The sequence below is a fragment of the Elephantulus edwardii genome, unplaced genomic scaffold (genome assembly GCF_000299155.1).
Source record: "Elephantulus edwardii isolate Elephantulus edwardi_28Jun2011 unplaced genomic scaffold, EleEdw1.0 scaffold00495, whole genome shotgun sequence".
NCBI classification, from domain to species: Eukaryota; Metazoa; Chordata; class Mammalia; order Macroscelidea; family Macroscelididae; genus Elephantulus; species Elephantulus edwardii.
Window position 1 is genome coordinate 66,184 of NW_006400245.1, and position 14,839 is coordinate 81,022.

General features: G+C 39.7%; 1 protein-coding gene across 1 annotated transcript in view; it reads left to right on the forward strand.

The window, feature by feature from the left end:
- The window catches only part of LOC102849899 (sorting nexin-19-like), a gene marked incomplete at its 5' end in the record, with an annotated part of 41,248 nt that extends 30,124 nt beyond the window's left edge, over positions 1–11,124 (forward strand). The window contains 3 exons of the mRNA XM_006903025.1: positions 8,161–8,345; positions 9,215–9,302; positions 10,992–11,124. Of these exons, the coding sequence (XP_006903087.1) occupies positions 8,161–8,345; positions 9,215–9,302; positions 10,992–11,124 (406 nt within the window). The remainder of the gene's footprint in view (positions 1–8,160; positions 8,346–9,214; positions 9,303–10,991) is intronic.
- Between the last annotated feature and the right edge of the window lie 3,715 nt (positions 11,125–14,839).

The window sequence follows — 14,839 nt, forward strand, 5'->3', positions numbered from 1 at the left end:
ATCTTGTTTAATTCTTCTGCAGATAGTTTTCCAATTTTGCCAACACCATTTGTTAAAAAGGCTGTCATTTCCCCACCTAACTGATTTCAAAAAACTACATGTTGATACTTCGGTTTGAATCTTTACTTCTGTCTTAGGCAGAGGTTTCAGTCTGTGCCCTGTAGAGGAATTGAACTGGTAGTACAGGAGCAAGAAAGGAATAGGGATGCACTTCTGGGAAATGTGCTTTAATCTACCACTGATATAATAATAGAACTCAAAGATTTCTTGAGAGAATTTAGCCCACCTCCAGTAAATGTATGATATGTATACGGTGTGTTTTCTCTGGAAATACGGCTTTATTGAATTCTCTCAATGATCTCCTCATCCTCCCATGTTTTCTAACCACAATTAGTCATGCCCACAATGCCCATGTTGCATGGAAAGTCTGAAGGAGTTAATGTTATGTCCTTATAATACTTAGTATCAAAATAACCTTCCATTTGGAGAAGTTTTGCTATCTATCAGGCCTTTGGATAACTCTTCTACCCTCAAGATGATTCTGTTTCTTATCACTTGCCCTTTTCTCCAAACCCTTAGCTACAGAGTCAGTTCTGAGTCCTAGTGACTCTGTAGGCAGGGGAGAACTGACCCTTAGCTGCAGAGTCAATTCTGAGTCTTAGTGACTCTGTAGGTGGGGGAGGTACAGTTTCCTAGGAAGTCAGCTGCCAGTCCCTGGGAGTGCCTAGTGGATTCAAACTGCAGCCAACACTGCACCTTCAGGGCTCCTTTCCATTTTCTTACTCCCCTATATTTTCCTTGCTTTAATAAGCATCTCTTAACCATAGTCATCTTTCTTTTCCTTGAGCTTTTCCCACCTTCTTGTAGCCATTTTACATACCATATTTGGGTGCCACACCATGCCTGCTTATGTAAATTTAGCCCTGACTCTCCTCTTCTAGTAAATCAAGGCTGCACATACTCTAATAAATCTGTTAACTGTGAAATTTTGGGGACTTTTGGATTGGCTTCATCAAAGTAAAGAGTACCTAATTACTTATCACCTCCCCTCCCTTTTCATATCACCTTTTTTTCTCCAGGCTTCCCCTGTGGTGGTGATTCTGTGTCTAGAGCAGAGCCTGGAGGGGCCCCTTTCTGAGAAAAGAAAGGGTCAGGCTAACTTCCTGGCCATAGAAATAGCCAGGCTTGCTGTTCACACAGGCCCTCAGAAAGTCAGAGACATTTAGATCTGGCAGTTTAGGAGCAATAAATAGTCTCTTTGTTTTGTGTAAAGAGGTCTTGTTTTAGGAAGGATTTAAAAATGTAATCTTTAAATTACTTTAAATAAAGTAAGGATTTTGCTTGCATATAATATTGTTTGATAATTTCCACACTCTGTCAGATCACCTTTTAAAAAAAATGAGATTAAATATGGACCTGTACCCATGAGTTGTCCTTAAGATTTCTTAGCACAACCTGGTGAGCATGTCTAGGGCTGTGTCTATTTGTTGAAATATGTCAGTTGGTATTCCATCAATTCCTGAGGACTTGTTTTTTGCCAAGTCCTTCAGAGAAGCTTGATCATATGTTGTTTCATGAAATTATTCAATGTCAGCAAGTTCTTTTTGGTATAGTGACTCTGTGTACTCTTTCCATCTTCTTTTGATGCTTCCTGGGTAACTCAGTGTTCTGCCCTTAGCGTCCTTAAGTATTACAACTTAAGGATTAAACTTGTTCCTTAGTTCTTTTAGTTTAAGAAATACTGATCAAGTTCATCCCTTTTGATTTTCTGACTCCAGCTCTTTACACATTTCATTATAATAGTTTGCTTTGTCTTCCCAACCTGCCCACACATACAAATAATTTCTAGATTGCCTGTTGTTGTTGTTGTTATTTATCACTGCCCACCTCCATGTTGTTATTGTTAGGTGCCAATGAGTTGAGTATGGCTCATAGCGGCCCTGTGAACAACAAACATGAATCCTGTCTCATCCTGTGCCATCCTCATCATTTCTGACACACTTGAGCCCATTGCTGTAGTCACTGTGTCAGTCCGCTTTTTTGAAGGGTCTTCCTCTCTGTCAACAACCCTCCATCTAAGCATGTCCCTTTCTAAGGAATGACCTCTTCACACAACATGTCCAAAATATGTAAGCTTATGCCTCCAAGGAGTATTCTGGCTACACTTTCTCTAAGATATATCAGTTCATTTTTTTGGCAGTTTATGGGGTTTCCATACGCTTCTCCAATACTACAACTCAAAGGCATCTGTTCTTCTCCTGTTATCCTTATTCAGTGTCTATCTCGCCAGTGTATATAGCAAGTGATTGCAAAGACCACAGACTCCTCCATAAGCACAAATAAATAAGAGCTCACTTTTCTTTTGGTGTTTTAAGTATGAGTTATATGCCATGCTTTAAGATCAGCGTGTCTCTCACATACAGTATTGATTATTGACTACCCCATCTATGTCACAGGCATTACAGTAAGTGATCAAAATACAAAATTACTTCTTACCCTAAGATATTTAAAATCCGATTGGAAATGCAAACGTAGAAATAAAGAGTTCTAGTATAAAATTGGGATTTAGTAAGAATTTAGGACATGATTGAAAGTAGAAATAATAGGAGTCGATAGGCTTACACAAGAGAAGAAGAAGGAAAAATCCACCACCCATCTGTCAGTTTATCGTATTGTGTGGCTTGTTGCCGGAAGCCATGGACTCTTATGTAAAATACTAGCAGAGTTACAATAGTTTTAAGTGGAGCTTCTAGACTAGGATATATTGGGGGGGGGGGGGGCAGGGGAAGGCCTAGCAATCAATCTACTTCTGAAAATTAGCCCCTGCAAGCCTCATGGATCACAACAGCACATTAGCCAACTTATTGCTTTAGACACATTGGCACGAGGGAGTGGTCACTAGAGATGATGCCAGGTTTTGTGAAATGATTCAAGTTTGGTTGGGGAGGCCTTGAGTAAGATGGATTGTCATGGTAGCCACAACATTAGACTTGAGCATTCTTGTGATTGTGAGGATGATTTAGGGACAAGACAGTATTTCATTCTGTTGTATGTAAAATCACCAGTGCCAACTGAGTACAGCTAACATTGATGTGTTGCTGTTAGGTGCTGTTGAGTCGAGTACAACTCATAGGGACTCTCTGAACGATTTGGAAAATACTGTGCTATAATCATCAGAAATATCTGATGGTGTCATCCCTAGCAAGTTATAGCTCTAACCCAAAGGCAGGGAATTTCAGTGGTTTGAGTCCACTAGCCTCTTCAAGGGGGTAAAAATGGACAATCTCCTCTTGTTTGCTGTACGTCGTTGAAGGGTTACTCTAAGTCAAAACCACCTGATGGCAGCGTTTGAGTTTTGAGAAAGCATCAGGTTTAAAAATACGAAAAGTGGCCTTTGGATTAAAAGGTACCAAATCTAAAGGAGTAATTCTGGATTGATGTTGGGACCAGGAATGCTGCTATACATTTTACTATGCAGAGAACTGCACCCACAACAAAAAGTCACCTCCAAAGTGGCACTAATACAGAGATTGAGAAACTTCCCAGGCAGGTTATGAGGCAAGACTCTGTTTACAGTGGTGCAACTTTAACCTGACCATTTTCCTTTCCTATTGTGTGTTTGTTTTTGTTTTTGGTTTTTTTTAAACTGTAATTGGTACTTTAAGATAAGGTTGTAGCATAATCATCCTTGAGTTTGTTAGATAAAGCTCAGTAAATAAACAGAAGGGCTTCAAATAATTCATCTTTTAATATCTTTCCTTTAGAGTGTACCCAGCATTTTGTTAAAATAATTATTATTCCTCTTATAAATGCTTTGTATTGTTTATTTTAATGTCTGTGTCCTCCCCTCCCATTAAACCATCCTGATGAGGGCCTACCCTCTCCAAGCTATACTAGCTCTCTTAGAAGTGAACAGGATTTGGCTAATTGGATTAAATATGATCCCTAAAGTCTTCTTCGTTACTCATGGGATTTCTTGATTCTACTGTTTTGATGGGAAATGACCATCTGCTAACCTTGAAGTGCCATCTTAAGCCCTAGTATTAAGCCTTCACCCTTTTAGCTATGACTTTATTCCTTTATCTGCAGCTATTTTAAATAATATTCCCTTCAACATGGACTAGACCTCTACTCACAGTGTAATAACAGACTTTAATCTCCAAAGCCTGCCTCCTTCTGTGCCTGGCACCAGAGATGTTCTCATATACCAAAGTGCCAATCTGTTTTTACTCTTTTTCCCCCCTCATTCTTTTGGGCAGTTATAGTAAGGCTTCTATGTGTTCTTGATAATTCAGAGATGATTTTTATACACCATGCCTGGGTTACTAGGATTTTTGCTTGTATTTTACTTTCAGATGAAGGTAAAACAGAAGATGTGATATCTCTAAATCTAATATCACAACTGGTTTATTTTCTACTAGAAAATAAAAGTCCTATTTGAAGCTTTCTCTGTTGATTATAATGTGTTTTACTTCATGCCTCTTTTATTCTATAAACAATAGCATTTTGTGAATGATTAATTAAATAAGCTCTGATTGCACAGTGGTGAAGCTCTGAGGGGCTACCCACAAAGTTATTGTTTCAAATATACTAGCCATACTGCGAGAGGAAAATGTGGCAATCTGCTCCCTTAAAAATATATCACCTTAGAAACACTATGGGACAATTCTGTTTTATCCTCTAGAGTTGCTATGAGTTAGGATCAACCTAACAGCAGCAAATTTTTTAAATTATTTGTTATAAATACTCTAGTAAACAGAAGGGCGGAGGGTGTCTCTTCTGTGGGTTTCCATCGACATTGGAACTTTAGATTTCTGTAAGCGTAACAGTGATACCAGTAAATTCCAGAAGGTGTTTTTGGAGAAGCTCATGTGATTCGTTGCATTTCAGACATGTAGTTCCTTGTGCTTAAAGACGGAGAAGCACACACAGATTTATAAAAACGAAATTATCTCCTTGGTTAAAATAAAAAGATGAACTGATTTGATGAGAAATTAAAGATACACCTAGCTCAAGCTCTAATATTCTCAGTTGTTTCATATGCATGTGAAAGCTGAACATAGAAAAGGAATACTGAAGGAAAATTGATGCTTTTGAATTGTATTGTTGGCGAAGAATGTGATATGTACTGTAGACAGTAAAATGAACAAATCAGTCTCGAAGTACAGCCACAGTGACCGCTAGCAGCACGGGTGGTGAGACTTCATCTTACATACTTGGAGCATGTTATCAGGAGAGGCCAGCCTCTGGAGAAGGACAGCACCCATGAAAAAGTAATGGGTCATTGAGAAAGGGAAAGACTGTCAAAGAGATGGCTTGACATGGTGATTGCAGTGATTGTGAAGATGGCATTGGGTTGGGCCGAGCTTCCTTTTGTTGTGCATAGATTGCTCTGAGTTGGAACTGACTAGATGGCACCTAAGTATACATCTCTCTTTTAATCTTTATAAACTATATCTCTTGGCTTTCTGTGCCCTAGTTCAGTTTTAGAATAAACCAAGCAAGACTAAAGAGTAAATGGAGTCAGGTAGTGAAAGGATAGCATATTGTGGAGCTTTATTGTAGAGAAGACAAGATCAAGATAGAAAGGACAGAGGTGGTGGCTCTGGTGACATTGTGGGTCAGAAGTTGCACAGCCAACTCAAAGGCAGGCAGTTCGTATCTACCTTCATGGGAGAAAGATGGGGAGTTTCCTCATACACTGTTTATAGACTCTTAAAACATACTTAAGGATCAGAGATGAACCAGTCTGGTTCATAAACAGTGAACAAGTGAGTGGTGATGGTAGAGATTTTCTTGGTTTTGACTTTGTTGTTGCCTCCTTCCTGGTAGGAGTGTTCATCATTTTAGTCAAGTAGCATACCACCGAAGTTCTATGGGCAATAAAGATTTGAAGAACTTGACTTTCCCCACAGACTTCAGAGTTAGGAAACAGTACCAGTCTCAAGCAAAATATGTAGGAGAGAGTCTGTTTTTTCTTAAGGGAAGAACCTGGGCAAAGGGGAATCCTAAAATGGGAATGAAATTTAAGATTATGTGTAGTGCAAGATATTTTTGATGTCTCTTATCTCAAGGGTATGAAAAAGAATAAGGGCAACTGAAACGTTGCAACATCCATTAATAGAAGTCACATTTTAAACTTGGTTCTTTTTAGATATGAAGCTTGCTTTATTTCTGCCAGTGTGTGCAAGTCTTGTTTCTTACATTAGGCCTGTCTGAGGGCCTAATGTTGATCAGTTCTATGCCTTAGAATTTATGATGATTAGCAGCAACTTTGCTTTATCAACAATTGCTGTTTTACATGGAGACTTGAGTCCTCTAGTCAGTTAATTTTGCTCAGCTTCAGTACCTTTGCTTCATTCACTGATCCACTGATCCTTTCACAATGAGAAAGAATATACTTTTTCATTATACTTCAGTTCTTCTCCCCAGCTTTCATATATATATATATACATACACACACACACACACATATGTATATGTATGTATGTATGTATGTATGTATGTATAAATAAATTCCTTTTTTGCCATACACTAGCCTCTTGGAGGATCATCATTGGTCTCAGCAAAACTCGGGAAGGAGGGAAGCCAGGTGTGTCTAGAGATGAAAAGGGAGCTCTTAGATTAAGAGCATCGGGTCATTTGATTCTCTGCAGATTGTGTCCCCTGCCTTTAGTAGCCTTCTTCTATAAACAGGAATAGGAATTCTTGCTACTGAATCCCTTTCATCAGGCATCTTAAGTTCACTGAATGAAAGCCCTATAAAAAGATGATGCAGCCCCAATAATAGTAGATATGATTGTGATAGCTATTTCAAGCAAGAACAGCTTCATGCCGCCCTTGATCTCCATCAGTGTCTGCCATTCTTGCCCTGCTATTACCTTTCAGGCTTCCTATTCTTAGAATCATTTGTGAGCTTGGGGGATTGTAGCCTCCAGGGTAGGAATGCCCAGCTTGAGTGGAATGTAGACTGTCTGGCACGGTGGAGGTTAAATAAAGTTTGCTTTGGCAGCCCCTTCAGCTCTTGGATGAGGAACAATAACTTGGAGGACAGCATGAGCCACCATGTGTCGTGGCACCAAATGGAGTCCTCTGTGCATGAGTAGATTTGGCTGACCAGGTGTTCCACTCACGTCCTACATGTCATGTCACCCACGTGTATTACAAAGGAAGCCTTAGCAACCTTGACATTCATGACCATGTCACTTGGAAAAATATGCAGGGACAAATAAAAAATAACATTGAAACTTGGGTATCATCTAGAACCTCTGGACTGATGCATCGGTTTCCACTGAGTTAATGACACATTTTTGAAAGTAAGACAAAAAAGAGGAAATATCATTGTAATAAGAACAACTGCCAGTTAACCAACAAAATAAAAACCATGGTTCTTACTCTTGTGGACCTTAGGATTTAGTTAGAAAAGTAAGCTGTAAACATAGGAGAAAGCAGTTTAACAAAACAGTTAAGCAAAGAAAAGAAACAGAAAACAGTTAAAGCAAAATATTCATCCTCATAAGTGATATAGAGTAATTTCTAGAGGAGTTTAAGGGGGTGGAAGACCACTTTAGCCAAAATGATCTGGAAGCATTTTAAGAAGAAAGTTAGCTTAAACTTTGCCAGCAAGAGGGGAGCTGAGAACAAAAGAAAGACATTGGAAAGCCTCAGTGCAAGGCATAGGGACTTCAAGACAATGGGATATGGTTAGAGTGGTGCAAGAGGGGGATTTGTTTATAGTTATCAGCTCTTAACAGTAAAGGCTGTACTTATAGGCTTCTACAGAGGTTGAATGTTTCCAGCTTGAGGGGGGCTGAAAAGGACTGAATGTAACCTCACCCAGAGACAGGAGTTAGCATAGAGACCTTTTGGAGTTCTTTAAAACTCTATGTGGTTCACAGTGGACATTGAACAGGTAACAGTATTGTTGTCATTAATCTTCAAATGCTATAGCATTTGATAATAGGAATAATATAATTAATAATAATATGATATATATAATATAGAAATATATAATTATAGATAATATAAATTCTTATATTAGCTTAGCTTTAATTATGAAGATATATGTGCTAGCTTTGCTTTCCCTGCCCTGATTGCTTGTGTCTTTCCATGCCCTTGTCCTTTAGATCTTTGTGAGCTTTCTTCTTTCTTCCCACACAGGTGGCTAGAAGTACAGGTGACTAATCTGACATGTCCACAGCACTGGGTACAGTATCTCCGGCTTCTCCGGGAGTCCATCTGGCCTGGGGGATATTTGCCTGAGTTACCTCGGCCTGAAAGGACCCAAGAGCAAAAGCTGACTGCTGAAAAACAGGCTCTGCAGAGCCTAATGGGAGTCCTGCCAGGTGATTGGACCACTGAAACTGCATGCCATGCACTGAGACCTGTTCCTTTACCATCCCTTTCTTCTACCCCATGTCATTCCCCTTGAATGAGGTCCAGATTCAATGCTTATATACCTACTATTTCTTGTGTTTATGGGAAAATTATCAGGCCAGGGATCTTTCACTCATGTGATACTAAGACAGTGAAAAGACTCACTATAACCAGATTGCAAATAAAGAATATTCCTGCAGATCTTTGAGCAAATAACTTTTGAGAGGAGTGAGGAAGCTGTGCCTGTGACACCTCTCAGAGCCATTCCCATCAGATGAAGACTTTAGTTTCCATGACAACCATGACATTTTAGGACCAGGAAAGAAAATTATATGTCCTGCAGAAGCAGAAACTTAATAAGTTGTTGCATTGAGTAAGGTCTCTAGGCTTTAGCAATAGATAAATACAAAGCCTGACAAGGTTTTATTTCTGGATTATGTGGGGTTTTTTGAACAGGCAAAGAAAGATATGGTAACCATGGGGGAAAAAATAGTGGACCTTCAGCCTGGACATCAATTTTCAGTTTGTCGTTTTAGTTTTCACTCTTAACCTCTATTCTCAGGACAAGGAGAGGCATTATAGTGACAGATGGCAGATATTTCTTGAGGTTCATTCTTACTTGGATACTGAACTTTAGAATACTTTTCTTAGTTTTTCTGCATTTTATGAAGATAGTAGTTGTCTATGGTGTTCAGAAATGTGCCAGAAATACCCAAATTGTATAAAGTTGGCATACTCTGGGAGCTGGCAGAGGCTCAGATATCCTTAAGGATATTGTCTCCTTAGAATCTAAGGCTTAGACAGTAACACTAAAATTCTGTCTGTTCTTCCTCATTAGATATTTTAATAGACATTCTGGGAGTGAATAAATGCCGAATGAGCTGGAGTCTAGTCTTGGAGTCACTACAGCAACCTCTTATCAACAGGTATGGTGCCACTGTTGTAGAATGAGGCTGACATCAGGATGGGGGTAAGACTGAGAAAAACTGGATTAAATATGTTTACGGCATTGAAGTCTTTGGGGAGAGAATATTTTATATTTTAGGGCATTATGTTTATCGAATGAGGGTTGCAGAGTGAATTATATTTGGGGTTGGGGGGGGATTGCGTACCAATGAGGGAGTTTTTCTTTTGCTTTTGAAGGAGAGGAGCAAACGGGGGTGGACGTGGACAGGGAGAAGGGTGCAACAATGAATGAATGGAATTCCAAAATCTCTGTAGATGTTCATTGAAATGAAAAATAAAGAAATTAATTTAAAAAAAAGTGATTGCAGCATCAGTTTAGCAAAACCATCTCCTATTTCAGGGGTGTCCAAGGTTTATAAGTGAGACAGCCACATCCAGTCTAGTGGGATGGTCTCCTTTAGTTACCCAAGGCCCTTACTACAGAAATTGATGCTTAATCTGTATACTTGAGGGAAAATCCATACTATGAGCCTTTGGACAGGTTATCATGAGGTAATCAGTTATTACTGGACAAGCAAGTGTTTGATTTTGCAAGAACTCAGTATATGCCCTCACGTGAGTTACTCAAAATTTTCTTGGATTCTTTTTATTATTATTATTATTAAATTTTATTAATTTTAATGAACATTTACAGAGATTTTGGGTTTCTATTCATTCATTGTTGCACTATTTTCTCTACCCTCCCCCCCAGTTTGTTCCTCTTTTTTTTCCCCCCTTGAAAGTCTGTTTTAATTGTTCTTGGATTCTTGGGGTACTTTACATCTTCTAGCTCCTGTGAACACAGTATACTGCATGCCATAATTCTTTTCATTGTAGTTTTATATCCTTACAAGCCAAACCATAATTCTCTCTCTCTTACTGTTGTTGAATCAGAACTAACGTATAGCTGATCCTCCACTGCATTTCTGAGGCTATGAATTGTGTGTGAGAAGATTGCCATCTTTTTGCTAGAAAGCTACAGGTGGATTTGAACCACAGGGTAGCTTGTCCTTTGGGTTAGAAGCATAAGTCTTTATAGACTATGCCACAAGAGTTCCTTAAATGATAATTAGGGCAAATAGCGCTTGATCTGCCTGTTGTGAGGTAAATGAGATAATGAGGTTAGAATCTGATAAAGGGACCAACAAAGGCTGGGTGAAATCTAAAATAATCCAGGAGATATTATTCTCTGGTATCTTAGGAACAACTACTTCTGGAATATTTTGAATAAGTCTTCCACTTTCTCAAATCTTCTCCCAAAGTAAACTATATCTGTTAACTCTTACTTTTCTAGAGCCTGAGGCTTTTCCTCACTGACGCTAACCCATAATCTGTAGTGACTGACTATGTACAAATCTCTAATAATTCCTGGTAAACTAATTTAATAGGAATATTTTCCTCACACTTCTTCAACAGTAGTGATACACTAATATGAGTGTGAAATGGAATTTCCTAATATCTTATTTCAAGTACTGTTTCTAGAGCTGTAATTGTTAGTAATTCAGCAAACATTTGCATCTTAGTAGAAGCTTCACCTACTGATTGCATTTTAGGGTCCACCAAGGGCATCAGCAGTGAATGAGGGAAGTAGGGAAAGTAAATGTTATTAACAGGATCCAGTGTCTCTTGACTGAGGAAATCTCTCTAACTCGTTTGTCCATTTGTTTCAGACATTTGATTTACTGCCTTTGGGATATCATCCTGGAATTCTTGGATCTCAGAGTTGAGGAGTCTACCACAGCCACTTCAGCCTCAGACACTCCAGGCATCCCCAAAAGGATGATTGTCTCCCCTCAAGTATAGGCCATGCACTTGTTGAAGGCTGAGGAAGGGGAGTTTTCAAGCCACCTGTGAGACTAGGCTACCGCTCAGAAAGCCTTGAGTTCCAGTGTCACAGTTTTTTCCTATTCCTCTTCTATTGTAGCAGGAGCAGATGGAATCTGTAGGCTAATTACATGCATACTCTTTTCTATAACTTTCCTGTGATGTTTGATTTGTTGCTGGTGAATATATCCAGAATCCTTTCAAAAAGAAAGCTCCACAAAATCATTATCTGTCTACAGTCTGATCCATGCACTTATATGACTGATATACCTTGCAGACAGAGCTGGAAAATAAAAAGGAAACAATGACCAGATTTTCAATGAGGAAAAGACAATCTCTGAGCTCTCTGTTCCCACCCAGATGATTCTTGAAGGCTAGACCTCTGGGTCTTACCTAATTTCCCAACAATTCCAGGAGAAAAGGATTTTCTCAAGGCACAAACACAACAGCCCTTGAAGGATGACATGCAGGCTGCTTCCCTGGTAGTTACACTTTCCTGTCCTCAGAGCTATAAAGCAGCCTGCCCAGGCTTCTGGTGAAACCATCCACCCTTCATATCCTGGCTTAAAAGGACTAGCACTGCAGGATTTATTTATTTCCTTTCCTTGACCAGTTGCATTTTTGCCCATGAACCTTTATCTTCCTTCAACAAAATTGTATGTGAGTTGCAAATTCAACCGTAGTCCTTCTGTAAAGTAGCCTCATAACTAAGAATGCACAGAGAGATGGAGGCCAAGGAGAATGAGGTGGTCTATCTCCACAAGCAGGCAACTTGGACTCTACACAGGTAATATGGGCAAATAGGCAATAAGTAGTGAGCCACAGAAATCTTTTAGTGCCTTACTCCTTAAAGATGTAGTAACCTGGCAGGGTCACCACAGAAGGCAACAATGTTGAGTCAGTCAGTCAGAAAATGCACTGTCTGTTAGAAAGATGGAACAATTGGGATGAATTGTTGGAGGAGTAGTAAGTCATGGAAGAAGTGCCAAAGGTTAAAGTTCAACATAAGAAGACCTCTGCCATCCCCTCAGTCCTCCAGTTTTGCTCTGTTTGTCTGCACCTTGCTTGCACTGAATGTTTGAGACTCTCCATTTGGAGGAGGGTCATGGAGGTATACTGATGAGAATGGAGTCTGGTTGGAATAAGAGTCAAGGTTCCCTTAAGTCTAAAGTAGGGACGAGTACACAAACTGGTATGTAGAAACAACCTGTGCCATCTTTTTACCCTTATTTTCCCTCTCTAATGACTCTTAACCATCAACTGTGTCCCTGTGGAAGTGGGTAACTTATTGGGCTGCTAAACAAACTATTAGTGTACAACATTTTGGGCTGTCGACCAAAAGATTGGTAGTTTGAACCTACCAGTAAATTCAAAGGAGAAAGATGAGTGGTCTCCTCAAAGCTGGATGGCCTTGGAAACCCAGTGGTGGGTTTGCTATAAGTAGAAATTGACTCAGGGGTAGTGGGTTTTTTTAATTTGTTATTAAGGAGACCTGATGATACAGTGATTTAGCACTATCTAGTCTACAACCTCACTTTCGAGACAGGGAGTATGACGCATGGGTTGGCAGTAACTGTCAAGAAGTGACCAAGCCTTGCATCGAATCCACCTCCAAGTACATACATGATCACAAAACTGCCTTTCTAGGTTACAGAGTAAAGGAAGAACAGAGATTTGCTTTTCATAACATAGGATAGTCCTTGGCTACAAAGCTAATTTGGAAGTTGGCATGAGAGGCATCTCAGGAGATCTAGTGATCTACTTCCCCCCAAAAAAATCCTTTGAAAACCCAGCTCTCCTCGGACACGCAGTGGCCAACCAGGAATCAGAACTGATTCAATGGTTTAATGATATAGCCGAGTATAAGAGTTAATTTTTTTCTGTAAAGGTCTAGATGATAAATATTTTAGAGCAAAACTGCTTATTTTGCAGCCATATAATCTCAGTTGCAACTCAGTTCATTGTAGTGTGAAAGCAGCCATAGACAAATGAGCAGGACTATGTTCCAATAAAATGCTATTTACACAAACAGTCTGGTCCTTAGGCCATAGTCTGCTGACCCTTGGCCTACGAACTGAGTGCTCTCAACCTTTTAAGTATATGTAAATTGTCTGGATCATGTTAAAAGTGCACATTTTTATTTAGTTGGCCTAGGATGAGACCTAAAGTACTGGTTTTTAGCAGACTCCAGATGCTTGCATGTTTGATGCAGATCTTTCAGCACACTTTGAGTGGCAAAGTATTAGAGTGTAAGCAAGTACCTTTGGGTGTAATTAACATGCTAGTTAATACATACAAAGGGTGCTGAATTGAGACTGTCAAGCTGTGGAAAGCCCATGGGGGCTAATACCCAAAAGATGACTAGTAGCCCATTGAGAGCATGAGGAGGTGAGCATCCAAGCAGATGGAGGCACATGTGTGAAGAGCTGGGCTTTGAAGGGGTCTGGGAAAGTGGGAGCATACAAGGAAGGACATGAGAGCCGAGGCTGGAAAATTTCAGGAGTCGGGTCAGGCAGGGTTCTGTTTGAAATGGCCTAATAAGGAACCTGAAGTCACTTCCATCTGCACATGAGGAACCAGCAAAATATCTTCAAAGGACTATTTTCAACAAGTTTGATGACTCACACCTCAGAAAGTAAAAGTGTCAGCTCACAAAAATGAGCTTAGTAAAAAAAAAAAAAGAGCTTAGTCCTACTATTGTGGACTTAATTCCTGTCTCTCACTTTTTGACCCACTTTAATTTCTCAAAAGCTCCAATTTGAGTGAGTTTGCATTTCTTCAGATTCATTTCTGTTATTCTAATATGTGAGTTTAAGAGGTCTGTAGAGTACAATAAAGTGAGAAAATGACAAGAGATTCTTAATCACCATATTGTAAGCAAGGAACTTGGCTTCATTGCAGCTCAATTTTTGTCTTATAAAAAGGGGCAAATTACATTACATTACATTACATTACATTACATTACATTACATTACATTACATTGAAAGCTAGTGTAAGACTCAGTGAGAGAACCTATTTAAAGAGCTTTATGAAGTGCAGTGCCATGCAAAACCCTGTTCCTCTATTTGAGGGACTTTTGCCTCAACGTCTGCATTCATCCAAGCTGTTACTTGGCAAGCAGCCTCACACCTGCAGTTTATCCCAATTTTGCTTTGCCCTGGAGCAAAATATGTTTTCCCATGGAAAAGGAAAGAAGGCTAACCCATCTGTAGGCTTCAATTGGAAGTGGAAAGGGAACCAAGGAAGAAGTGGACATTGAAAAGAGAAGGAAACCTAGATATTTTTGTAGTTCAAGCTCAACTGGGCAAACTCTGACATGACTTGGCATCTCTGTTTCCTTACCACGGGGAGTGTGCCAGAACTCAAAGCACCGTGGTCACTCATACTGCCTGTGCACAAGAGAAGAACCAACAGAACATGAATCGCAGGTTGTGAGTCTCCTTCATGCTTTTGTTGTGATAAGGACAGGAGATGCAGCTACACACAGAATCGGATTTCTTTCTCAAGAAAGCCAGTGGGAGGTGACATTACCTAACCATTATTGAACCTGTATTCAGAACAGATTATCCTGGAGGCTGGGCTCTATGAGGAGAAGTGTGGGGTCAAGATTGGTGGAAGATCTATCAACAATCTGCGTTATGCGGATGACACAACCTTGCTTGCTGAAACTGAGGAGGATCAGAAGTGCTTGCT